At 43.2% G+C, this 27,874-nt stretch overlaps 1 protein-coding gene across 2 annotated transcripts; it reads right to left on the bottom strand.

Annotated features, from left to right (window-relative positions):
• Positions 1 to 17,617: 17,617 nt before the first annotated feature.
• On the bottom strand, positions 17,618 to 27,561 carry LOC119161186 (uncharacterized). Of its 2 annotated transcripts, none has more exons than XM_037413543.2 (4): positions 27,441 to 27,561; positions 25,356 to 25,636; positions 24,871 to 25,096; positions 17,618 to 18,044 (listed from the first exon to the last, which is right to left on the bottom strand). In XM_037413543.2, exons 1-3 carry the CDS (start codon positions 27,450 to 27,452, stop codon positions 24,886 to 24,888), a joined length of 504 nt encoding a protein of 167 aa, XP_037269440.1. In that variant the 5' UTR covers positions 27,453 to 27,561; the 3' UTR covers positions 17,618 to 18,044; positions 24,871 to 24,885. The 2 variants fall into 2 exon arrangements, with proteins under 2 accessions (XP_037269440.1, XP_037269441.1); XM_037413544.2 differs by lacking the exon at positions 17,618 to 18,044 and adding an exon at positions 20,377 to 21,682 and having other exon boundaries at positions 27,441 to 27,529.
• Between the last annotated feature and the right edge of the window lie 313 nt (positions 27,562 to 27,874).

The raw sequence follows: 27,874 nt of genomic DNA, 5'->3' as shown, positions 1-27,874 counted from the left end.
TTGCAGGGGCTGCGCGTGTTTCGGGCATAGCGGGCGCCATATGAGTTTTAAAATACCGTTTGCTCTCCCTAGGCAAAATTCTAAGGACTTTCGCTCCGACCGCAAACCTATATGCACGGTAGCTACTCACAGCAATTTGCGGCGCTCGCGGGCCACGATCGTCGCACGCTATTTCGGATTGTATGCGTGCGGGCCCCGAAAGCGGGTGGTGACTCGCGTTACGACGCGTGCGCAGTGGCTGTGACTGCACCGCAAGAGCTCGCGGTGCGCTATTCTAAAATTCTCTAAAGCGTGTATGAGCGCGGGCGTAGCTTACTCTATATTACTCGGCACTGTGCACACTGTGATCTTTCTGCCTTGTTGATGTGGTTTCAAATGCGAAGCCTCCTATCTATCAATCCACGAGTCACTTTAGGGAGGCGCTTTGCGCTGACCGTCACTCTCTTGCATAAGTAATCATGCGAAAGACAAATAAACTTTGGAGCCGGATATGTCGGAGCAAAGGCGTGCTAGAAAGAAATCTTCCAACTTAAAACTGTGTAAAAACATTCCTGCCTACATTTCTTGTCAAATTAAACATGCCAACTTAGCGCTGCCAGTAAAAATTTAATTATTAAATTTCAGTTGATTGGGCTGCTGACAGCGAAAATTATTACCTAACTTTCTGCCGCTTTGGCCGCTTAACTTATTTGCACAAGTGGTTCTCACGTGCGTTCGAGTGCCTACTTTACAAAAATCATAAAGCTCACTTCTAACACCCGGTATACATTTAGTGTCATTTTATGACTTGTCGCTCTGTAAAAACATTACAACACGGTCACCTTCTCACAGCACGTTTGCATAACGTCAATTCTTAAGGTACATAGGATCTGCCGAATTTTTTTAAGGACGTGTTGAATACGAGGGTTTAGTATGTGTTTTATGGATGTAATCTCTTCACGGGACTCATGCTATGCTGTGTTCGCGTATATGTTAACTTTTGCTACCTCGTTGGTTAACTCCGGATAATGGGCGTTAGTCGTCGCCATGGAGATGTTCAACTAAATAGGCGTCAACGTCGGTGCAGGATGCATTCATGTCAAGTGGTACTAAAACTGGCAAACATCAATTGTTATTGGGCGGCCTCTCGTATATCACTGCACAATAAGCAGTATTTTTGTGAAAACACGCTTCGATTTTATCTTATGCCGATTCCTATGATGGAGGGGTCATGCAGCCTATTTAAGCGCTGGAAATGCATAAGATCTCAGTGTGCTATAGCCCGGCAAAAGGCCTTAATTCAACGGCAAAGTTAGTGCAGAATTAGTTTGCCCAGAAGAGAAGCTTGTATACTGAGTTGTACACATAAATACCACACAATATGCCATTGGCAAAGCCAAGACGTTGTGTAAAGGAGCATAATTCAGTCGTGGTGTCCAATCTTCTTTCTTTCTTCTTCTTTCTCTCTATTCTCTTTTCTATCATTTAAAGAAACCATAAGGAGTGTATGACTTGAGCCAGGAAACAAGAACCTTGAATTTCAATGAGGTAATGAGGAAGCAGCGGAAGATAACAGCGTGATGCAGGGCTCTACAATACCGTGAGACTGCGCTTGGGCCAACTAGCTCATTTATGCCTTTTCTTTTATACGCCTGCGACAATTTATCTGTCTGCCACTGCTGCAGACAGTCGTGGATACGGATAGCCATCTGCAGTTCCATTGCACATGCCTACGTGCGAAGACGTTTCTTTGTGTGTTCGTGTGAATGTGCGTGATACGCATGAAACTTCGCCGCAGTCAAACTTGTGGGCCGACTGCAAATAGGAAGTGCATGTACATAAATGCGAGTAGCATACGCCGAGTCACCATTATACTTTTCACGGCCCATGCACACCACATCAACACGAGGAAAAAATTAAACAAACGAAACCCAGTATTGCAGCAACACAAACCCTTGCCAACGTCTCTCCTGCTTATGACCACAACAGTTATGTAAGCATTTTTCGTTCCAGCTTCAATCTTAGCTTTCAGACTTCTGCATACTACGGCTTCTTTGGTTTCTTTGTGAATTCTTCAGTCGGCGTCACTATGATGCAAAATGAACTACGCAGTAGATGGTTCCCTTTATGAGTTCAGTGAGTTCATATTCCGTAACGCCTCATTTTTGTTTAATAATTATTGTTAGCTTCTGTACACCTTAGATGCGCTTTCTCCATGCAACGCTTCGGGCACTCATGACCAAATCTGTTACCTCCCAATTGATAACCTAAAGTTTCATGCCATGCAGATGTGTAATGAAAATGGTCGTTAAATGATGCTTTATGACAGGGTTTGATTGATATGTGGGGTTTAACATCCCAAAACCACCCTATGAACATGAGAAACGCCGTAGTGGAGGGCTTGGGAAATTTCTACCACCTGCGGTTCTTTAACATGCACCCAAATCTGAGCACACGGGCCTACAACATTTCCGCCTCTACCGTAAATGCAGCCGCCGCAGCCGGGATTCGATCCCGCGACCTGCGGGTCAGCTGCCAAGTACCTTAGTCACTAGACCATTGCGGCGGGGTTTTATTACAGGGTTTCTCACCCATGAATATTTCGAGCACCAATTGTGCACTGGTGGAAGTGATGAGGCACCCCTTACATTGAAAGAAAAAAGAAGCGGAGGAAGGCTTAAATTATCACAGCATGCAACTTGAAGCAGGTGCCTTTTTGTTTCTACCTGGCACAGAATGGTTCAGGTATGAGAAAAATTGCAAAAAGCGAGTTTTTTCTCGATATGTTGTTTTTCAGGTATTGGTTATGTTAAATGCTCTATATATCACACGTCATTTTGCTGCATAAACCTTCCGTCTGTGTGGTTTTTGGCGAAAGATACAAGCAAAAATGTTGGATCACTCATCACCTACAAACCTGAAACTGAAAGTGTCATTTGTGTGTCAATCACAGGATAAGCTTGATATGTAGTGTTTTGTTGGTTATTTAGCACAAGTATAAAAAGTGAACATGTAATAATGCTTCAAAAACAATGTCACAACAAGAGTTTTAGCCATAAAAGTCATAATCTTTTCTCAAGGTGAACGCGTAACGTAATATATGTATTTCATGGTCAAGGGCACTTAACCTGTAAACTATAAAAATTTCTCTTCTCGATTACATGCATGATATAAAAATGGTAACAGAAGCACATTTCATGTTTTAAGCAATTTGTGGTCAAACCTGACCCCCATATACATAAGAAAAGCCTGTCCCACAAACGATCAGCACCGAAACATGGGAGTACCTCGTCATGTCACTGTTGATGTAAGCTCGAAAAAAACATTAGTGCTGCCGCCGCTACAGTAGAGACACACAATAGTAAGGTCCTTGATAAAACTGGCACGAAATATTGAAAATCTCAGCCCTCTCGGGTGTCTTGTGTAGGCACTGCACATGTTTCAAATCTTTTTTTTTTTGTCGAATTTCTGAAAACTTATAATTCTGACGTTTTTCTGTGCGCGAGCAATCATGGCTCGTTAGCTAATCAAAGTTTTTCATGAAAGCTTTGCCCACTTTTTTATCACAATGAGAAACATGCAATAAACCTCAATGAGCAAAATTGTGCCAAAAGATTTATATGGCTGACTGTTGTACGAAGGTGCCACTAGTGTTAGTGCATACTTTTTTGTTATCTAATTACTACGTTTTTATTATTGATGTATTCTCATTTTTTTGGTTCATTGCACAGGCCATAGTAATTTATATGGACCTGAAAAATCAATTTTTTAACAACGAGCGGAACATTATTTGCAAGTGTTTGCGCGAGGCGTGCTTTTATGAAAATTTTAATTATAAAAATTAACCTAAGTTTTACCTTAGTTACAACGCTCACCAGAACCTAAACAATTGTGCTTTATATTGCAGACTAATGTAGTTGGGGTGATTATTGCTTTTAAAAAAGTTTTCTATCGCTTGGCCTCATTTGAAATGCCACGTCAGTTGGATCTCAAAATTTCGTCTTTAAAATGCATGGTCTACAGCCCCATTTTACATGTTTATATAGCTGTGTGTCCTCTTCAACACGCAAGCATTGAAAAAAAGACGCTCGCTGCATTCCGTTGAAACCTGCAACAAAAGCTTTCTAGCGATCACATGCAGATGGGAAACCATGTATTAGTTGCACCACGAAGTAAAAATGTTATGCGATGAAGTATGAGAACAAACAGAAGAGGCTGTTGCCAAGGCACATGATGTGCCTCCAAAAATACATTTTTTTTTGATAGTTTTCGCAGACCCCCATAAACAGCTTCGCTGGCCCCTTGAGGCCAGTGGACCCGCATTTGAGAACCACTCCTTTAAATAATGTGTTCTGAACAGTGTGGTTATCCTATTCAGCTTGCATACATCGAGGCACTCTGCCTACTGCGAGCAGGAGGGTATAAGATCACCTTTGTGTCCCTATCAGAAAAGTCCCACAATATACTTGCCCCACGTCAAATGGGAATTGGAAACTGCTGTCTCAATGTATGACATTTATAATTCAATGCGTAACTTAGCGAGGGCAAGGAAGATTTTACAAGCTAAATGTTTTAATTAGAAGCTATCTTATAGGGCTAATCCATAATTCATCCTTTTTCCAAATCTCGTGTCGTAGGCCCATTGGTTTCCTGTAGAAGTACAAGTTTATCTGTGCTTTTAGCCACTAGGGTACTATGCAGAGATGATTCTCTGACTAGGTCGCCCGTTTTACAAGTGTTGGAAACCCGGCTAAGTTAGAGGGGTACTTTTTTAGGGCTTAATAAATTTATTGGTTGACAAATCACACACTACCATAATTCGTATGCGTGGTTGACCATCACGTACGGGATGTGGCGAGCCCTCTGATTTGAAAGGGCTTGTCACATCCTCTTGTGTATGAGCATCGGACGAACCGGGGCAAAAACGCTGCTCTGCTTTCACAAAATCTTTCCATGACAAAGAAATTTGTCATTGCCAGACTTTGTAGGATCATATCGCTTTCTAGATTGTAGAGGCTTTTTTAAGAGTTTACGTCCGTAATTGTTAAAAGGTACACGACACTACAGGTATATCTGACTTATTCAAAAGCGCAACGACCACGTCATGAGTACTGAACTTTTCAGTGACGCTAAGAGTACTCGACAGCTTGGCTTATGTTTTCTAGATGAGCACGTGTGTTTTTGTTTTCTTTTATTCTCCGACGTAGAGCGGTATGGAGCTGTATCGCATGCTTTCTGATTACCAAAACTTCGAGATAATTTGGGCTAGTTGTGTGTTCTTGATCTATTCTCCCACTTCGTATTGCAAGACGAGACAGTGACAACAGGAAGGTGGCACCCTAACTAGCATCGCAAGGCTGAATAATCACACATGGGGGAGGATCAGATGAAGCGCGTGATGTAGCGAAAAAACAAAAAGAAAACAAAGCTGATGCAAGAATTTGTGATGTGCCTTTGTAGGCACAAACAAAGCTTTCGGGTATATTAGTGTTAATGACATCCTAGAAACAGTATTTCCGACTGGGTTACATAAAAAAAATTGGTGTTCTGAATATATCTTTTTTGCAGCTCTAATTAAAAGGCTTTCATTTCTCTGGTATCTGTCGGCGCCACATGCAAGTAGCGTGGTGCCAGAGAACTTCGCTATACATGAGTATTGTTCACAATGTACCACCATGTGACGTGTGCCTCGCACTTATTGTCAGGTGTGTTAATGTGTACTTGCCACCGCTGATCGAGAGAATACTTTGTATAATATTCTCTGCCCATTTTTCAAAGTGGTCTCGCTTGTTTTTGAGCCCGTTTTTTTTTTTTTTTTGTTCGGCTACAGTTCACTGTATTGCAAGGCCACTTGAGCTTATGAGGCTCTGAAAACAAAAGTCGGGCACTATATCTTTCCCTAATTTTTTATAGTGTGCAAAATGTCATGCGAGTATAAAACAATGGTGTTTAAATGCTATCTTTAGCATCAATGGAAAAATATCTTACAGTTGTACAGTCCTTAATTTATTTTACTTTGGCGCAGGTGTTATGGATCTTCAAGTGGTCTTTAACAAGTATACTCTTAAGTTGAACCTACGAATATTTCATTACATTACTTTGCCACGTCTCTTTACGTTCTATAATTACTCAAAATGTGTGTCCCCCTTTGAGCGTCTTCACGGAGAATAAAAAAAATTAGGGCATAATTTATTGGTTTTACGGACCGTTTTTTCCAACTTTCCAAGTTGGACTTCACAACAAAGCCTTCGTGCTCTTATCAATTGTTCCAGCTTGTTTTAGTTCTTCGCTGCCCTGAGAAAATCATTTCTATCGCCCATGTTGCGAAGGCCCCAGGCATTGGGTCTTTAATGACCGTGAAAGGTCTTGTCTTGTTAAAAGCTCCACAAAAAATCTTGCTGTCATCTTCTACAGCATAGCTTTACACTAATTTCAAAATAATTAATGACGGTGGCTATTACTGAAAAGCTTTTAAAAGAAACGAGAAAAGTCGTGCACCGTCAAAAAGAAACCAAGGGTTCACGGCAGCAGTGCGGCAGTTATATACGAGGAGCAAAAAAAAAAAAACAAATTCGTTGCAGCGTCGTCTGTATGTGTGTGTAGAGGAAGAGGCCAACAGCCGCCATTGTGCATGAGCTGCACCATGCATTTATCCTTCATGCATGTCACCTGGATTACATAAAATAATCATACCGAATGAAAACGTCGATCTAACGTGCATACTTTTTTTCACTTGCATAAACACCGCGATTTTGCATGTTCTTTTTCAATGGCAACTCAGCGCAGCGTTGCTTCAGCACATCGGGGCTTTCAACAGTGTAGCAGGTATTTATGCAACTCGTCTAATCTGTACTGGCATGGTAATTAAGATTGCCTGAGAAAGAATGTGAAGACACGGGGTAAATAACGTGTTTTAGTGCCTCATAAGTTTAAGAGTTCGCGCCAAGCAGTGGATGATAAAGGGGCTCAACACCTGGACCCAATACCTGGACTCGTTTGTACAATGTGCCAAGGAGGTTTAATAAAGTATTTCCCCTAATTTTCAGTGAAAAGTGCTCGAAGAAGATAGGTCAGAGCATTAATGGACGTCTCCTCGAACACAGAAACGCTTGCCCACCATTGCAAGCAGCAGGTCAACTAACGGCACATTACAAATGATGCTCAAATTATACGATGTTCCATCACACCACGCTCCTTGCGCGTATTGGTGTCGCAGATACCAGGGAAATGAAATGAGTTATTTTCAGCATAGAGACAAAACCGAAATGTCCCAGCACACTCTTGTTTTATTTAACGCATGCATAAAAAAATTCTGCTGAACAATACGTCGCTGTTTACAAGAGGACGTGCTTTTTTTTTGCTTGAGCTTTGTTTGCTTTTGGCTTTTTTTGCTAAGATATTTTACTCATCTTATCCCCCTGTTATTATTGTTAAAATTTTTCTCACAATTCACAAACGCTGAATAAAGAGTTGCTAGATTGCTTACCAGCTGTCCTGTAGACGCTGTCTCGTCACCATTTTGTTTTACGGAGCGAAAAGTTAAATCATGAAAAATCTTATAAAAATGAAATATTTCGTTTTACTAGCTAGTTGTTTTACGATCTAATAAGGGACATTTTCCAAATTGACTTACATCAAGAATCTTTTTCGAAGAATAATGTGAACTGCCAGACCAAGATGTCATTTTCTTGACATGATTGGCTGGTAGTTTTTTTTAACATCGTGGCTAACAAAAGAAAACTAGCCCTTAACTTTTCACTTCTTCCTTCTCTTGAAGATTGATTATTTTTCGCTTGACTTGAACTAGTAACTTGTACCACAAATAGTAACTTTTCAATTCTTTTTTTTAAGATAGTTTGTTTTATAATTTCGCTTGACTGGAACGAATATCTGGCACCACAAATATAATCACAAACTCTGTGCACTCAATTAAAATGAAAAGATACGCAGATTTGCTAGAATTCAATACATTGAAAGTGATGCACAAGATTGCCGATGCTCTGAAGGCGTCTAATGAAGGATGCTGCGAGTGGCGCTGAAAGTGGTGCACTTCAGATGTGCACATTCTCAGACCGAACAGCATCCGCCGGTGTTTGTCAAACATTCGAGAGACCCTGCAACACTTTTCGAGAATGGTCCTTAATTACGTGAGTCAAACAGTAAAGCGCAGCACACGGCATGGTATGAATTAAACCAGCCAGAAATTGCTTCTTCTTCTCTGAACGAATGAAACCACCAGCCCAAATGAACGCACCATCAACCCAGATTCTGCGAGAACTGGCAAATCTGAGCATCGTGAACTGCATATATTTACTGCTGCCGCCGCAGTACGACGCCACGTGGCCGCGTGCGTTCTCATGATCTCACTGAAAGTACACAGCAAATTCAAATGAACTTTAAGACACAAAATTATCAAGGTCGAAAAGCGCACAGAGAAACCATCGCAGTTTCTTGTCCCCTTTTCATCCCCTCTCTGCGTCAATATAAGGAGATAGAAAGTGCTTAAAGCGTGCAAAAAATTCCTGTAACTCTGCTAATACTTAAAGCATTCTAAACATTTTTGCGGGAACAAATTAGTGATTCAAAGAACTCCGTTAATGAAGCCCCCCTGCGATTACTTGAAAAAAAAATGTTGCAGGGCACATATGCACGCCTTCCAGAAACTGCAACACTAAGGATACATGCAAACTCGCTCCCAAACGTTGATTTGAGCGCGCTGAACGAACAGGCACCAGAAACAGTAGCCAGGGAGCATGCGCTGGCCCTGTTATAATTGTCAGAGTGCCGCGTGATGGAGTGCCTGTATTTCGTCAGGTTCAGAGCCTAACTAGTTTAACTCTCTCCCCGTGCGTTGTGGATGCACATCATCGGCAAAACACTTTGCCGATGATGAAATATGCGCTTTGGTAATTTCTCTATAGTCGCTATTGAAATAAAAATGCACTGATGAAGCCAACGTCACTCACACACAAAAAAAAATGCTCTCATTTTTATTTTAAAGCCTGAGAAAGTACAAAATCACTTTAATGGGTGCACTCAACTCACCTCGTGCTCACCGGCAGAAGCAGAAGGACCACTGAAATGGACCTTCCCAGAAATCGACGCGCGCCACCTATGGTGGCTGCAAAGCATTATGGGAAGTGGAGCGCCCGCGGATGTCGTCTGCTCGCAGAAGCGTTGGCTCACCTCGTTTCCCGCAGTGCGTGGGCGTACGCGTACGCATCGTTGCGGGAATATTGCGCGTATTAACCCTGTTTCAATCTGCGCTCACGAATGAGGCCCAACTCCGAGCAACATGGAGCCGGCAAACAGTAAGTGTCCTAGACTTCATAATAAACGGCGAAATTGCTAACGCACCCTCGAAAAAGCCCATTGAATTGAAAACCTTACTAGGCTCTCACGGCGAGTCTACTGAGCTTCGTCGATCGTATTTCACGTAGCGGAAGCTTTCCTCGTTTGTTTTTGTTGTTGTTTTTGTCAGCGTGATCATACAGCTTCATTATTAGGACTTTATGTTGGGCAATATCACTCGTGATATGCGTGCACGCGATACGCCATGCAAGACCATGGCACTTCGCGCATGATAATCAATGTCAAAATCCCACACTGCTAAATAGGTTCAAGCCCCAGTATGCTGCACAGAGTTGAATGCTAATTGTATTTATTAAATGCTGCGTGTGAGAACCTCTCCACTTGGGATGCTCAGAGTACTAAAACCAGCTACCAGAAGGTTTTTAGAGTGCACACAAAGCGAGTGCTGTCGGGTGCGGAGGTTGCATATTTACGGCGTAGTGCCGCACGGCATAAAGCGAGAATACTCTGGGCATAGCACCTGGGAACGGTATATTTAAGCCAGAAAATGCTGGTAAATAATGCTGTGCAAGGGTGCAACACAAGATGACTCGAGCTTCTCTTTGCTCCGAGCTCACCGTGCGGTGGTCATGGCATGAAGACCGTGTGGAGTTTGTGATAGCAGAGTTGACAAAAATGGCTGCAAGAACGCGCGTAGCGTAAGAAACTCATGTGGGACAAGTGCGGCAGTTATTGAAGAAACACCGTGTGGGAACACGTCAGCGCCGCCACTCGGCAAACGGTTTAACAGTGCGGCAGCGACGTCAGCGTGATGGTCGCGCTACTTTTTGTGAACTCAACACACGCTTCCCACAGGCACGTTCGTGGGCGTTTGTCGTCTTTTGAACAGGTTCTTTCGTTCCACCCGCTGTATAAAAGTTTCCACTCTCGAAGGCAGCAATTAAGGGTGCACACGCAGCACTCTCGTGCTGCTCGTTTCACTTCTATCAAATATTGCAGATAGTTATAAGGACAGGTGGTCACCAGGGGCGCTCGCATCATTGCGGTAACGCGGCTGTGATTATATACGTCGTGATCATGGTGAAAGTGAATACGAGACGTCGTAGTCACGTGGTGATATCACTTTTACTTCTGCGTGCGTGTGTGCATAGCCTGCGCGATGAAGCTGATAAATTAACCGTGCCACTCGACGTGAGTACTGGTCGTCGGCAAGAACAAACGTGGTAGGCGTACCCGATTTTCACCGTGGGCGCCTGTCAATCAAACTGATTGACGCGTGAACTTGAATACAAATTGTTGATTCTGAGAAGGCCCAAGGTCAACTCGTGACTGTGATGGTGCCGGTGTGACTGCCAAGCGTTCAGATAGATATATATTTGGGGTTTACCGTCCGAAAACCACCGTATGATTATGAGCGAGGTCGTAGAGAAGGGCTCCGAAAATTTCGCCCACGTTCTTTAACGTGCACGCACACCTGAGCACACAGTCTGTCAAGCGCTCGATGCGGTGAACGCTAAGCGGCCGCTTGTGTGCATATAAAATAATTTTCTGAGCTTACACTACTTGTGCAAGGCTGGAGCCATACAAGAGCTTCTGATAACCTATAGCTTTTTGCAGCTTTTTAAGTTGGTAGTCTACTCATGAGCGTGGTCGTCTTTGAAGTGAAGACCACGTTAGATTTGTCTTAAGTTTGATTCTACTAATTTAGTGAGGCTTAACGATCTTACACTGAGCTGTCTTTTCTTCCTTGATGAGACTTCAATAAAAGGCAATTATCTCGGGCGCAATTAGCGAGGCCTTGATCAGTGTGTAGCTATTACACGTAATCATGATTAGCAGAATATTAATTGTCATTATATTAGTAAGGAATAAATAGCATGGTTTAGTTACCGTGCTGAAAAATATAGTCATATAAATTAACATAGTTTAGTTAGCTCATCAACTAGGATGCCTTAGTTAGCCTGGTTTTAGTATTGCCCCGCCGCGGTGGTCTAGTGGCTAAGGTACTTGGCTGCTGACCCGCAGGTCGTGGGTTCGAATCGCGGCTGCCGCGGCTGCATTTCCGATGGAGGCGGAAATGTAGGCCCGTGTGCTCAGATTTTGGTGCACGTTAAAGAACCCCAGGTGGTCGAAATTTCCGGAGCCTTCCACTACGGTGTCTCTCATAATCATATAGTGGTTTTGGGACATTAAACCCCACATATCAATCAATCAATCTGGTTCTGGTATTACATGGCTTCATCAGCACGGTCGTCTTAAGATGTTGATTGATTGAATGATTCGTGGGGTTTAACGTCCCAAAACACCACCATATGATTATGAGAGACGCCGAAGTGGAGGGCTCCGGAAATTTTGACCACCTGGGGTTCTTTAACGTGCACCCAAATCTGAGCACACGGGCCTCGACGTTTCCGCCTCCATCAAAAATGCAGCCGCCGCAGCCGGGATTTGAGCCCGCGACCTGCGGTTCAGCAGCCGAGTACCTTAGCCACTAGACCACCGCGGGAGGACCGTCTTAAGATGTGGCGTAATTACTTCGGCCTTCCTTGACTTGGCGTAATTATCCTGGTAATAGGATCTCCTGACCAACTAGTCAATTATCACGTCCAGCCAAATAGCTAATTAACCAGCCGCATAGACTTGGGTGCCAGCGGGCGATGACAGCAGAGCAGTGTACAGGCTGATTATGATCATTAACACGTGGCCTTATGCTCAGCTGTGGTGGTGATGTTGTAAGACGCTCTGCCGGTACTGATATCAAAGGCCACCGTGCTGATTATTCTTAAACATACTTAGTGCAGGCAATAAAAGCTTGAAAATGAATTTGAACACCCCGTCCCTCTAAAAAATGTCACCAGGAAAACTTTGACACATTTATTGCATGGGTGCACTTCTGCACTAACTGGAACGGCAAGAAAATGAAAGATGCTTCTGGTTTGAAAGAGCACCCAACTTTGTCGACCGTCCTTGACGCGATGACTGGATCCATGGTAACCAATGAAACGCAACGTGCTTAGGGTTGGATTTGACTTTTTCGTTCTCTTGGCTCGTTTATAAGGAATGTCGCTAGAGCTCGGGAATATCCCGAGTTTCAGGATCCTCGGGTGAAACTTGGTCGATCCTGCACAGCACTCCAAGGCTGTTCATGGTGAGACTGATTTTAAAAGCAACGATGAAAGCCTAATTAAGAGTGAAAAAATGGCAGCATATCCACGGAGTGAATGATGGGGAGTGGGGCGAAGCATTCGTCCGTCCATTCGTTCTTGCTTCCGTCCGTTCCTGCGTACGTCTGTGTAACCGTCCATGCGTCCATCCAGCCGTCCGTGCGTGCGTCTGTTCGTGCGTCCGTCCCTGCGTTCGTCCATGCATCCGCGCCTGCGTCCCTTCATGCGTCCATCCATGCATCTGTCTATGTGTCCGTTCGTCCATCTATTCAGCACTCCAAGTACCACCATCTCGCATCTTTTTATCATATATTCTCCATATAGAAGCACCGCCATCCAGCGGAAATTTCAAGGACTAAACGGGAGGTGGCACATGCACACTTTCTTACGGCTTGCGCTTCGGGTTTACTTCCCACCTTTAACCACCTCGAGTTCATGGTATATACTAGTTCACTGTATTCATGGCTATGCGGCCCAACGCTCGCTAAAGCTTTCTAAAACCAAGGAGGTTACACACAGCGAGTATAACATAGCAACCCTTTCTTGTCATATTGTGCTCAATGTACATACCAATAGCTGCTAATGGGGATCGCAGCGTGCGCGTTACCTAAAGGCCGAATGCTCCTGTCTCTCATTCCTCCTTAGCAGCCATTAACATGTGCATTGAGCACTATCTTTTATTGTTCAACAACGCACAGAAGAAATCTCTCACCGGAAGCACCTTGGAGGTCAAAATCGTAAGGACCACTATTTCGGGCATGTGGCACTGGTGGTTACGTACTACGAGGTACGCACAAGCCACGCCATAAGGAGCTTCGCCCTTAAAAGGCATAGAACGCCGCGGCAGCACTTACATCAGCTGGCTATGTGGAATAAACTGACGGCGAGTGTCGCGTTTGTGTCAATAATAATGAAACTACAACTATAGCACTCTTTGCCTCGACACCGAGAAACATAAATATCAAATACGGGAAGTCAAAGTAGGTGAGGCCTTTGTGTTTATGGTGAACAACAAGCAGATATCATTAAACATAACCATGCAGTAAACAGCAAAATAAGCACTACGTAATAAACAATAAAATTGGTAGATCCCACGTACAGCGGGAACCGATGATATTCGAAGCACGAATGAGGAAGGTTGATATGTCCCTTTAAAAATTCCCTCTACGTGGCGAGGCGCATGAATGTAGTATAAATTAAACACAACTGAAAATGTTATGTGCACTCAGGGGTCTGGATAAGATGCAAGTATGTTGTATATAGTCACGTACCGACGACACCACTAACGTTTGCAATACCAGCCGCAGCAGTGGTAGGCATGTAAATTAGGCAGTACTTGACTTTAATGTCATGATTATCATGTTGATGCCTGGCTTTGGTCTCGTCGTCAATTAAATGCGAAGCATTTTTTAGCGAACTTCGGTGACATTGAGCGTATCTATCTATCAAGCCGCTTACGTTTGGGTGCTCTCGTGGTCACCCCCTAACTTGGTGTGAACCAAAATTAGCATGGGAGGGTAAGATGGCTTGACGAGTATGATGCGCTGGTTAGAACATGAATAATGTCACCTTCCTGTCTCGTACTTGTCAAACACTTCCCGCCAGACAGTGGCACATACCTACGGGCGGGTATGTGCCGCTGGTATACGGGTAAACGCCACGGGTGATTGACACTTAGTATCTACCCAGGAACGACGAGCCCACACATGGGCAATTTTAACTCGTGAGCGTTAAGCAATACCCGATATTGGTAGCGTTGACCCAACGAAGGCATGGAATAAATGTCAGTGTTAAGCAAAACCGGACATAGCAGCGTTGACTGACCGACGAAAGCAAATAACAAATTTCAGGGTTCCAGGAGGAATCGAACCAAAGCGGTCTGCGTGGCAGTCAAGCATACTATCACAGAGCTACGCCAGGTCTCAGATCTATGTTACAAATAGACGCTAATCTTCGTAAAGTGTCAATAGTGGTTGCCGTGCTGCCTACCCAATGTTATAAATATTACATATGTACTCCTTTGATACAGCCATTACGTCGGGTTAACGTCAATTGTTGTTAGGTGCCATGCGCTGAGGTTGTTTTATGTAGCAGTGTCCCGGGGCAGCATCTTCGCGAGCATCAGCACTTCATATGAGCTTCTGGTGTTGCTAATACGCATGTTTCAGTTGACATCGTTGTGCAAGTACAAACAACTGGTTATATAAACAAGTGCAACTATTCAACGAATGTCTGCGCGTGCAACATTTGTACATATACTTATCGTCATTCCGCGATGTGTCGTTCAAAATAAAAAAAATTGCAACGCGGTCACCTTCCGTGCGCATGCTTCGCATAACGTCGATTCCCAGGTACGTATGATCTGCCAAATTTTTTCACGTCACCTAATACTAAATTTGGTATATGTGAAGCTAACGAAATGGCCGCGAGCACATCATGAGCGTGGAATGTAGTCATGTTCTTAGATGACACGTATCTCATGATTATCATGTTTGCACCAGTTATATACCTTCGTCATCCATTCACGTCCTGTAATAACAAATTTCGTATATGTGAAGCTAGCGAAACGACTGCGAGCGCACCATGAGCGTATGGCGTGTAGTCATGAGTCACATGATATACAAGTCATGGTATCTAAGTTGGCCTGCCACTTGTGTTCGCCATTAAGTCGTGTCGTATAATACAAGCTTTGCAATATGTCATGTGAACGCAACCACTGCAAAAGCAGCAACACCATGCCATGTAAATTATGACATTCATGGCATATATATCATGATTTTTGTGTTATGAGTAATGATTGATATGTGAGGTTTAACGAATCAAAACCACCATATGATTATGAGAGACGCCGTAGTGGAGGGTTCCAAAGATTCCGAGAAACTGAGGTTCTTTAACGTGCACGACAATATGAGCACACAGAATTTTCGCCTCCATTGAAAATGCTGCCACCGCAGCGCGAATTCGATCCCATGACCTGTGCGTCAACAGCCGAGTACCTTAACCACTAGACCACTTCGGCGGGCTCATGTTATGACTAGTCACTTATGCTTGTGATACAGCCATGTTATACCATAAAAACTTTGGTGTAGATCCCATCATTGAAACGGCCAGGAGAGCTAAAAGTCATCGGCAGATAGATAGATAGATAGATAGATAGATAGATAGATAGATAGATAGATAGATAGATAGATAGATAGATAGATAGATAGATAGATAGATAGATAGATAGATAGATAGATAGATAGATAGATAGATAGATAGATAGATAGATAGATAGATAGATAGATACGCTAAAAGTTGTTGAAGTTTGCTAAGAAATGCTTGGCATTTAAAAACCTCGCAGGCTTTCTTATGCATTCACTGGAGATGACTTGAAGGTGAGAGCCTTATTTTTCTTTTTCTTCAGTCAAATTATAGGTCTTTCGCACACCCAGTGAAAGTTTTCTGCACCTAAAGTGGCTTTGCACTGCTTCTGTGAGCGGAAGAATTCCAAGCTTTTCGCACGTAACCTTGTTCGTTTGACCTCCGGGATCGGTTGGCCAATCACAGAGGCAGTGCAAAGCGACAATGTCGTGTGAAGACGTCATCATGACTTGATCATCTTTACACCTTATGGTGATCCAGTGATCTGTGATGTCATGATATCCTATGGTGGCGCCATCACGCATTAATTTTTGCATCACTCTTGTTGGCGCCGTTCCGCCACGATACGTCAAAGTCACCGATGGTAAATTTTTATTTTCAGATGAGAACCTTAAATGCCTTAGCAAACGTGAAACTTGACCGTTTGTGTCCTGCGTCGGCGGTGCCGAGAGATGAGAAAATAATCACCTCATGTCGGCAAGTTATATGACGTCTGAGATCATCAAAATTTTGACGTCATTGAAACGTGACATGATCACGTCCTGGCATGACATCCGAGCTTAGTCGAAGGTGGTCTGACCATGGAGGCAATGAACAATGAGTTTTGCACTGCTTTTGATTATGAAGGCAGAGGAATACCTCATTAGCTCCAGCAAGTTTTCTAAAGGTGCATGGTGTGAAGGGTTGCGGGCATAGGCGTCGGCAAGGTGGTGCGAAAGGGGCACTGGCACCCCTCAAGTCACAACAGCACTTGCCCACACTTAAGCTGCAGCAGTGCTTCCTCCTCCCTCAGCCATGATGCAAGACAGGTTTGCACCCACGGCAAACTCCTGCTTACACTCGTGGAGTGACAGGGTAGGATAAGTACATCGACTGAGAAGAAAAAGATGGCGTTCTCCTTCGAATTGTCTTAGGTGTAATGAATAGAACCCTCCGAGTTTTTAATTAGGTGTCTAAGGCTCTCGCTCTAATACGTTTGCTAAGTGTTTACACGGTGTGCTTCAGGTGTAAAGTCTCATCCCCGCAATCATATTGAATGAGGACACAAACAGCTTCACGAAGGTCAAATGTGCTGCAGCGTCACAAAAATTGATGTCCGGAAGTATAGCACCGAGCAATGAACGAAACGTGCGGTGACTTTCGCGCATTAAGACATCCAAGAACAGAGCAAGTGTATCCGCCGCTTTCCTACTTCTTCGGCATGTTCAGTGATCATTACGGTGGTTGGGGTGCAAACAGCACAGTCTAGTTTGCGTGCATGAATGTCAGAGTGCTCAGACGTAGCCGTTTCTTCACAACAGCGGTACCTCACACCAGCAAAACCCACTCACGGCACCCGTTGAATGCAGGCGAAAGCGGGTAAGCGTCGTCTCTTCAACGCGCCGGTGCTCCGCTCTCCCATAATGCCCCAGCGCCGACCCACCAGGGGAAAGCGCGGCGCTGTTGTTTCTGGAAAGGTCAATGGAGCCCAAAGCCATTCAATTCTTTTTCAGTGAGTAAGATTCTTTTTTTTTTCGAAGTTGTAACTTCAAAAAAGGGAATTTCTCAGAAGCTCTAGGGAAACAAGAGATATGTCCTTGGCCTCAACGATTAGCTATACTTCACTTGCTCCTTCAGTACTGTGTTCTCGGCATCATAATAAGGCGTGAAGCATGCAGCGTCCGGGCAGGCATGTCCTGTTAAGGACAATTGTGGTTGTCCACACTGTCTGTCTCAGAGATGGAGCAGCACTAACTGGCAGATTATGGTATTGCTAATACTTATTGTTTTAAATAACCAAGCGAAGCATGTGAGCCATAGAAAAAAATAAATATTTTTATTACAGTAATGGCAACAGCAATAGCAGTGCAGACTTGTGTGTATGTATGTATGTATGTATGTATGTATGTATGTATGTATGTATGTATGTATGTATGTATGTATGTATGTATGTATGTATGTATGTATGTATGTATGTATGTATGTATGTATGTATGTATGTTTGTATGTAATATGTCTTGCAGATGTGTATGGACTTAGTAACACTTAGCAGTGCGTGTTCGTGTTTTATGAAATCACGCAGGGCTGCCCTCTATATATCTCTCAGGATGTTTGTTCTTATTTTCCACACTTACATCGGCTCGCATTCATTCTTTGACATCATGTGATGAAGTAATCTCGTGCAGGATCTTCTGGGTGAGAGGGGTGACGATATGGTGACCAACAGCCTCCATACATCCAACACGCCTGAAAGAAATTTTTTTCCGTTATATTCGCATAATAGAGCCCAACTTCAACAACTCAGGGCAGCGAAATATTTATAAACACAACTCACAAAAACCTAAAATGGAGGAAAATGTTTCCTGAAACACCGCAACCGCGTTTGCAATGTCCACTCCCACTGTCGGCCTGGAGGTGGCGTGGAATACTCACGCATTGAAATGCGACATTGTCTTGTATTCTTTTTTAGTTTAATCAGAGCTACGATTGATTTCTTATAGTTACCACGCCATGCCACTGCAGATCTGGACGGTGCAATTGTTAGCTCTGATGTAAGCTTTCTAGTCAGAATCAATACAAATGACGAGAAAAGTAGGTGCTGGAAATACAACAACGTGCATTATACACAGCCCTAAGTTTTCACGTTTCAATTCCTTAGCACTGTACTAAGTCGACTTAAATGATAATTTGCTATTTGCTGGAACGGTATCAGAAAGCATTCAGAGGGGCTTTTTTTCTCGTTACTTCTAGGTGTTGGCCAGCGTACTGCATTCCAGAGCAAATTTTATGCCCTCTACAGTGCATAACCGTCACTTCACAGACGCACATAAAACAGTGGTGACCAAGATGACATCAGAATGAACCTCTGAGAGCAAAATTTTCGTTTGTAACCTTTTTGATCTCCAAGTGCTCTTTGGAGGAGTTGGTTTGTACTGTAATTTGTAAATTTGTGACTGTTCATCGCGAAATTGACACGTAAAGGCTTGAACGTACCGTAGGACTAGTGCTGACGGTGTTAATTGCAATTACCTTCAGCGTTGTGCTGAAGTGCATCTAGACCAAAACAATGAATCGTATATAGAGAAACATGCAGCAGTACTGGCTCCGCATGATATACTCCTAAAAAGTCGGGCGCTTCAACTAAAAAATTGGGTGATGGGGGGCTTAGGACCACGTGCGTTTCATCTTCCGTAACGTTTGAAGAGTGTTCTCAATTGAGGGACTCGCGATTGGTGAAGAATGAAAATCGGTGGCAGCTTTTCTATATGAGGTGAGCTAGTTAAATGTAAGTGCCACCCCCTTAATAAGACGGAAATCCTTCGTGGTGTGAGCAGACCTAGCTACCTTGAAAGAAGCCCGATAACAATAAAGTGTGAAGTTCGAGGAACAAAAGCTTTCTTCGGGTTTGTCTTCTATGATGTCGTCCATACTCATTTTACTCGTGCAACATCTCACTCGGTACCGACCAGTTCTGATGTCAACAAGTGCTGCCAACTCCGATGAGCACTTAAGCTTACTTTAAAACAAAATTGTAAAATCGTAAAGGCAACGTTCGTCGCGAAAAATTGGCCTGCTGTGCCCCCGTACCCCAATGAGCAATTAAATAAAACGAGCGCCCCGAGGTTTCTATTTTGGTTTCAGGGGTCCTTTAACGACAACGATGTTTTCCTGCTAAGCTTGGGGATGAATGTCGTATTCTCAAACCTCGCGCCATCATTTCAAAGTGAACAAAAACCGCTGAACATCCGGGCGTTTACATTCTAGTGCGTTTTTAAGAATCTTCAATGAATGGGTGGATGGTTGAACTTTATTTGTAGTCCTCAGAGATGAGTCGAGCACGCAGTGCGCTTCTACCACGTTGGTACGGGCAAGCTAAAAACATTTCCGTGTTCCCCATTGTGTGTTGTTTTGAAGTCACGCTCTTTGCAGGCCTCAGAAAATAAGCGGTACCGTAACAGACATTTACCATAGAGTGCACCGTTTGAACTCTGATATTTCTGCTCCTTGGACACCAAGTGACTCTGTTATACTGCGTCATATTCCTTTTGGTCAGAGCCTACACATTCGTGTGCCCCACTTTTTTTTGCAAGTTATGTTCAGTAGCAGTAAAGAAAGAGAAATCACACTGAAATCCCACCGTATTCGGTGAGGCTTGTTTCAGGCTGAACACGATGAGTGCTACCAAACACTAGTGATTTCGCGAACGTGTGACCATATTTAAATTGATGTTTCATGTGTTATTTTTGGTAGGTGTTAGCGAGTGAATTGTTTTTTTTTCTTTCCAGTAATTTCTGCACACGTGCACTAAAAGGTGAAATGCAAACGTGTTTCATCGCAGTACCAATGATACGAACCACTAACTAGGAATAATTTGCCCACTTAAATGTTACGTAGTTCCACTAATTATTGAGCAAACTACAGTGGTGTTCTAACAAATTTTGTGCAATACCCAAAGTAACGTTCATTTGACTGTATAATATATGCTTCCCACGTCATGCGAAAGGCCGCATACATATCCTTAGTACCGTAATTTACTTTGACAGGCTCAGTCTGGCGAACAAAAATGCAGCGCCAACAATTCTGTACGATAATCTTTATTTCCAATAACCTATACACTGCACTTTATGTACTCTCAGTGTGCGATACAGCCTTTACTGGCACAAAAAGAAAACGCCCCAGAGTCTTTTCTATACACATGCAAAGAAATGAGTATTGTCACAGTGTTTAGGTACTATATCGTAGGGAGGGCTGCAAAGCCTGAAAATGAACCACTGGGCTTATTAGAACATGTTGTTAGGCCAGTTGGTTCATTCCAAATAAATGGTAAAGACGCAACCCACCCAGACAAAAAAAATTCCTACAAAATTGTTACTGTGCAAGTCCACATTTACATAAGAGCTTTTATTTTTAAATAAACCTAGTTGCAAGTGGACGCCCTATTCTGTCTCCTTCCTTTTTTTGTCTATGTGAGCTGTGTCCTTAAAATTTCTTTTAACGCTTGGGTTGCTTTAATGCAGTGATATCTTCGCACTATTCTGTATAGGCTAGACGTATCACAGGCTACATGTGCTCGTGTGGATGTATGAAATGTTGTCACGTTACTTAACTTTCGCCGAAATATTTAATAAATAAAGGAGCGGGGTGCCACAGGCAACTTACATTTACTGCCAATACTCTGCAGAAATTAAGTGTGATTCTTCAAACAAGGTCTTGCATTTGAAGAAAATATGACGGCTAATTTTCGAATTATTATACTACAACACAAAATAAAACAGGAACAGCTGGCGATTTTTAATGAGCTTTGGCTCACGAAGCCCTCAAGATGCATTTATGCAACTGTGCGAAAATCTTGAATTCAGGCTTTCTCAAAAAGCAGCTGATATGGTTGGTTCAGCATAACTCAGCAGCAAAACTACGGTAACTGCTTGCAATTGTTTTGTGAAAAACACCGGACGTATGGCAAATCTATTTGCGCACTAGTGTTATTTGCCTATCTTACTGATGACTTCTCTCATTATCTAGCGGAGAGTGGCACATTCGGTATGAAGTTCTCATTGCTTAAAAGAGTGACGTTTATTCACATCTGTACGGCCGTTTTAATTGAATTTTAAAAGGCAAATACAAATGTGGTTGTAAGGTATTGGACACCAGTAGAAGGTATCATTGTACAGAACTTATGGAGCAAGCGAACCGATGCAAGCGTGACTCATATCACCTGGCATATTCAGGTGCCTAGTCTAGCGGTAGATGTAGCCATGCTCTGAATTTCATGTCCTGCGTTGAAAACACCATCGTCTCTTTCCGAAATTTAGGTAAGTTCTCTCTCGCATGTGAGGTTGATCTGCCTATTCTTTCTTGGATAGTAAGTGAAGCGGCAATGACACCTGAAAAAATGAATGAATGTTGTTTCGCTTTAACGCTAGAAGACGAAACATTTTCTTTGCACCGTAAAGGCCACGAATTTGGAAAAGTCTGTATTTATTGAGAAAAACATATTTAACGACAAAATATTTTAATTTTCTTTCATTGAAATAACATACTGCACTTAAAGGAGAAAGTTGGTACTACCTTCACTGCCCGGTATATATAAAGATTCATCAACGTATTTTTGCACTATTTTCTTATAGAGTGGGTGCGACTTTGATTAGTTGCCTTCAATTGATAGGAATTTGCAATCTGTGCATCCAGGCATGACACCTAGCATGTCCGGTTTAGGAACTTAAGTGCTACCAACTGTGACACCCGGTATGCCACGTAAAACCTAATGGCGCAACCATCACCACATTTTGGATGCGCAGTGAGGAAGCACTTAGAGAACACTCATGATTCGCTTTGAAGAGTGAAGTGCGATAGCGTAGTCGGGCCCCACTCCCACGTCTTCTCATTCGCTTGCCACGCTTCGCTTCCCGGCGTACAGCTCTATCGTGCCATGCGGAAAGGAACAACTATGTGTGTAACCTTGCCCGCTTCACATTTATGCAATGGTAATGCTAGTACAGTTTCAAAGTGCACACGTAATACACTTAATCCACCAGTTCGCCGAGTAGCAATGTGCTCACTATGCATCCGCAGCTCAACGAACGCATTTACGTAGCTTTACACTTTGGTATTTAAAAATACTGCAGCCCAATATTTCGATCCAAGCAGGAGGAACATTACAACAATAGAGCAAACAAAAAAAGAGAAAATATGTACATGCGAATACAGTGCCGCACGAAATGAACATAATGCATAAAAAACAAGCAGCAATCACCCCTTGACTTCAGCGAAAGTTCACAAGGAGCAATGGTGCTCCAATTCAATCGTGACACCCAAATTCAATCATGAAATACTGTTGATACTGTTGTTGGTACTGTTCTTGATAATGTTGCTGATACTGTGGCTGACGATGACGATTAAGTACTGCAGCACACTTTGCAATCGACTTGGCTTTACTCCACCCACTCGTGGCGCAATTTCCATGGTGTAAAGCCTATAGTGCCAATCTACGCTTTCTTCTTGAACAGTAACATGTGTAAACACGACTCCTCGCACTACATGAGGCTTGCATAGGTTTCTTTTCTTCTTTCGATGCACTTTCATGTATTAGCATGTCTCTGGGACACAAAACCGCTTACGACTCAGAGTACTTGTGTTCAGTCTATCCGAAACATCTGTTTTTTTTTAATATTTGCATACATCGCAATTTCTTGCTCACAACCAACTCTGCCGACGTCGACACAGCCTTTTCTGCAACATGGGTACTTTGACAATACCACGTGGCACGTTGTAGTGAATCTTTCTGAACCTGTAGTTTTGTAAGAAACGAAGGACCAACTCGTTTGCATTGCGTTACTAGTATGCTCTCTTGTTTAGACTGCGTGTGTAGCTTCATCTTCCTCATGTGACGTTGGAAGAGGAACAAAACAATTTACTTTTGTCCCGTAGCTTTGGAAGTATGATACAAAGAAATAGTTATTGTTATGCAATAGGTTCACCAACTGCCGGCATGCGACAGCTTGGTCGGCGAAACGACGAATAGAAGAAGCGTGTGTCAGAGTCCTCGCAACAATCCAGAAAAAAAGAGGAAAAAATCTTATACGTGCAGAACATATTGTACAATTGCGTTCTAGTGAAGCCGGCTGCGCTAACAGTGGATAATCTCCCAGTGTTTCCCTCTAACCCTGTTTGTGTGGTGATACTGTGGGTATAGTTCTCCACTGCTTAGTTGTGAATCGCGGATTCGATTTTGGCCGCATTTTGGCCACTGCAGCCGCATTTTGAGGAAGGCGATTTGCTTAAGGCCTCTGTGGAGTGTGATGTCAGTGCACGTTAAGAAAAATCAGATGGTCAAAGTTTTCGGTGCCTCAGAATACGGCGTAAGTCATAATCGTATCGTGATCTTGGCTTGTAAAGAACCCAGTAATTCCTTTTATAATTATTGTTAATATTATGTCATCTATCCCCTATTTTTCCCAACATTTGTGTAATATACTGTTCAGCCGTTTAGTGTGCCTAAATAGGAAACGCTTGTGCGTTTTTGTTCCGTATTTCACCCCAAAAAGCAATAAGCCTGCCTGCGCCATGATTTCGTGGTGGTCACAATGTACTTTCATAACTGAGTGCAAAATAAGTCAGAAAAAGGTCAAATTTCACAAATGAAACCAGTTATAAGAACAGACACCCGGCTATACAAAACAGAGACCCACTGGAACATTTTAGTAGAATTCCTTTTCTGTCCCAAAAAGTGCGTAGCTTCCTCAGAAAACTTGACATTTTACAATGCAGCCCATGGGCTCGTATAGTAGGTGTTCGAATTTTCTGGGAAGCCATGGGCTTTGGAAGAGAATACTGAAATTATACCAAACTCTTCCACCGGATATTTACTGTATATAGCCAAGAGTCCATTTTTGAGAAGCAGCTTTTTTGTTTTGCGAAATACGATGTTTTTTTTCCTCTGCTATTATTCATTCAAGTACTACAGGGCACCATTGTCACCGCCAAGAGTCGGCTCTCGTGATAGATTCCCCGAAATCCTATAAATGTGGTACGCAGCAAAGATTTTCTCAGCACAGGTATTCAGCCTAGTTAAAACTTGTTCGTCCTTAAGAAGCGTGAAAGAAACAAAGGACCGAAGACATATACACCGAAGACAGGGACTTTCTAACAACAAACAATGCCTATTACGGATGAACAATTTTTTGCGCGAGATCATTACTTCATTGCGTACTGCCAACTAAGTAAAAAAAGAACTTTGGCAAAGTGTATCAATGTCCTTTCACAAAGCTTTTACTCGCAAGCCTCGTTTTGGCACGAGCCACATCTTCTCCACGAAAGCCTTGACGATAAAACTGACCTTGTCGCAACGACGCTTGAGCCTTACGACAAAGTCAACTTTGTCGTGAATGTCGGGACGCTCGTGGTGGTACTAATATCTACTACATAAGTTGTATTTGTGTACGTACAACTCTAGTTGCTTATTTTGTCGTGAAATTTGATGATAACACCATACAAACTTCTATCCCTTTCATAATAAACCATATACTGAAAACACTTGCAACATTCAGTCAAAGATAAGTGAAGCAAAACGCACCTAGACGTTTCGGTTTTAGCCAGAAAATCCGGAGCTGAACTGCTGGCCTCCGGATCCTTGTTCCTGGTTCTTGTATTCGTTGCCAAAGCTAGACTGTCCCGTGGCCCGGTTGGCTCCCTCATTTTTACTCAGACCAAATGACTCGCGATCTCCGTAGGTCTGCACGTTGCCGTATTCGCGTCTATTCGAGCCACCGACATTGTAGTTGAAGCCACCCTGGCCATACCTGAGGGAGAGTAAATAAAAAGCAATGAAATTAATCAATCAATCAATCTATCTATCTATCTATCTATCTATCTATCTATCTATCTATCTATCTATCTATCTATCTACTTTAATACGCTGTGTGCTCCTCACCTTTTCCTATTCTCTAAGTGTAAAAGGCATGTACTCCTACCAGGCCATGTAATTTATCTTCAATGTCATCAAGTTCATTTATCGTCAAGACGAGAAAAAAAATCCGCACGAAAAGCGCGTCCACCTACCTGTTCCCCTGAGCACCCGTCTGAAAACTTCCACCCTGATTGAAGCCGCTGCCGAACTGGCCACCTCCCAGTCCCGGGCCATAGCCCCCACCAATACCGGGGCCGAAACCTCCGGGACCCGCGATGCCGGGTCCACCGAAGCCACCTTTCTTTCCCCGACCATGATGACGCAAACGGCCATGTCTGGTCCTGCCTTCGATCTCCTCCTCTTTCGGTTCTTCAGCGGGGGTAGGAGCTGTAAAGGCCACTGCCAGGACGGACACGAGCAAGACGAAGGCCAACTGAACGTGGTAGGAGAGAGGCAGACAGATGGTATGGAATTAACTGTACGAGCTATGTTAAATGATTCGTGTAATGGCACTGAGTCACTGGCCACGGGACGAAATCAAGCAGACAATCTACAGCGGGGGTCAAACGTTCCCAGTCCCTGGCCACTATTCGTTGTATTGCTGTGGGAGCGTGGCCTGGAAACTTTTGACCCCCCCCCCCCTCTACACATGAATTCATTGCTAGCATAAACGCTTCGTGAATATTCACTTCACATTTTTTAAAATCATTTCACTTCAGAACTCCTGTATGGATTTCTTCATTAATATGTTCGAGGTAAACAAATAATTATAGGCTGGCCGTGCACAGAAACCATTCACTATCAGACAACCTCAATATAACTTGCACTGTGACGTGTCAGTAGGCCTCTTGCAGACTCACTATGTCTTTGGCTTGGCAAGAGGTACATACTTATTACAGCCACGTGGAGTTGGGCTTGGCAGCGACTTTATTTCATGCCTCTTTTATCAGTATCGAGGTGATGAATTGGCATAACGTCTCAATTTTCGCCTCCGCTTTGCTGTTTTCGTGCTCATCGAGCGCCAGGATACCATTCCTTCCGCCAAGAGCGTTCAAGAGCCCTGCTCTAAAGCGAATAAATGTCGCCTTATGAGATAGTGGTTCGAGCGACATGTTTGATTCACTTTTCATATTTTACAGAAAATACAGATGAGAATGCTCGCTTCAAAGGGTCCTATACCACCATTATCCCCCTTCCCGCGCTCCCATCTCCCTCCCTAGCCCCGCCTTAAGCTGTAAGAAACCAATTGCGTTTATTATTCATTGTTGCACTGGCACCAGCAGGAGCACCAACCACTTATGATTATTCACAATAGCGAACAACGCCATCAGCCATCAAGATATATATATGAAGTGACCGAAATCGGCACTGTCAGCTGACATTATTGGGTTATCGCTTCTGTATTAAATGAACAGTTCACAGCGATACGTTTACACCTCGACATCTTGATATTTGGACTGTGGCCACCTCGTGTTCAAAAGTACTACAAGAACGGTGCAACTGCGCTTGTGATTTATTCATTTAACCACTCAATAACTGTTAATGATTGAGAGGCGAGGAATGTTGAGCTTTGCATAGGCTTTTGAACCCAGATTCATTTTTATATATAAGTATAAAGATCATTAGGTTTTTATCCAACACGATACTGAGCGCAATATACATTCATCCTATCGTAAGTTCTGACTTTTCTGGTATTGCAAAATGGTGGACAATCTGACCCAATTTAACCAAAAATTAAAGCGGGCTGTATTACAAAAACATCTAATAGGTGTTTTTTATTGTGCATTGGCCGTTCTCAACGTTGCGACTGCAACAAGTATAAAGGCTTGAACAAAATCGTTCACAGAATTTCAGTATCCTCTTTCTATAATTGCTATGAAGAAAATGTTTAGAAAAAAAATTCTACGAACAAGTGATATGCTTCGTGAAAAAGCATGAAGCGAAAACAAAATCTTAAGATTTATGCATAGGCAAACCAAGTTATCGCAGTCCAATGAAATCCATTTTTTTCTCCTAGCTGTCAAACTACCTTTATAAATAACAAACTTGTGCCATATCTCCCTCTCCAAATTCAGAGCATTTAGACGAGGTTCTGACGCAAGGAGAAACCTTCACAGCAACAATTTCAAGTTTTAATTGTACAAAATTCCTTTCATAAAAAGACGCTTTGAGATCAGCGTGGTTACTTCACAAATTCGATAATAAGGCGCCAGCAAGGCAAATAGGGGGATACTTACAGTGCGACGCATTTTCAGAACCGAAAGGCGAACTGGTACACAAAAGTAACAGGAGAGAACTCGAAGACAGCGAATGGAGGTCTTGCCAACTGGAGGCGGAAAAAAACGTGGCTTTTATAATCGCGTCTCACCGGTGACGCGGAGTGAGCGCGGGAATTCCCCTCATCCCACCGCTAAGTGGCAACGGTGCCGGCGTACAACAACCTTCTCGCATGGACGTGCGCCAGGCGCGTGGCAAGGTAGACTGCGCAATAACTCCAGCTCCCTTTGGCGAACGCACTCTCGCGATGGAAATGAATGCGTACTCGCTGGTGGAGACAGGCACGTGCAGGTAAAAACCACGTGACCAGATTTCTCGGCACAACCAGATGGTAAAGTGAAAGAAGGAGAAACACAGCGCTTCGGTAGATGAAAGAGAGAGAGAGAGAGGGAGA

The sequence above is a fragment of the Rhipicephalus microplus genome, chromosome X (genome assembly GCF_043290135.1).
Source record: "Rhipicephalus microplus isolate Deutch F79 chromosome X, USDA_Rmic, whole genome shotgun sequence".
In the NCBI taxonomy this organism is placed as follows: domain Eukaryota; kingdom Metazoa; phylum Arthropoda; class Arachnida; order Ixodida; family Ixodidae; genus Rhipicephalus; species Rhipicephalus microplus.
This window is presented reverse-complemented; position numbering and strand designations above follow the sequence as displayed.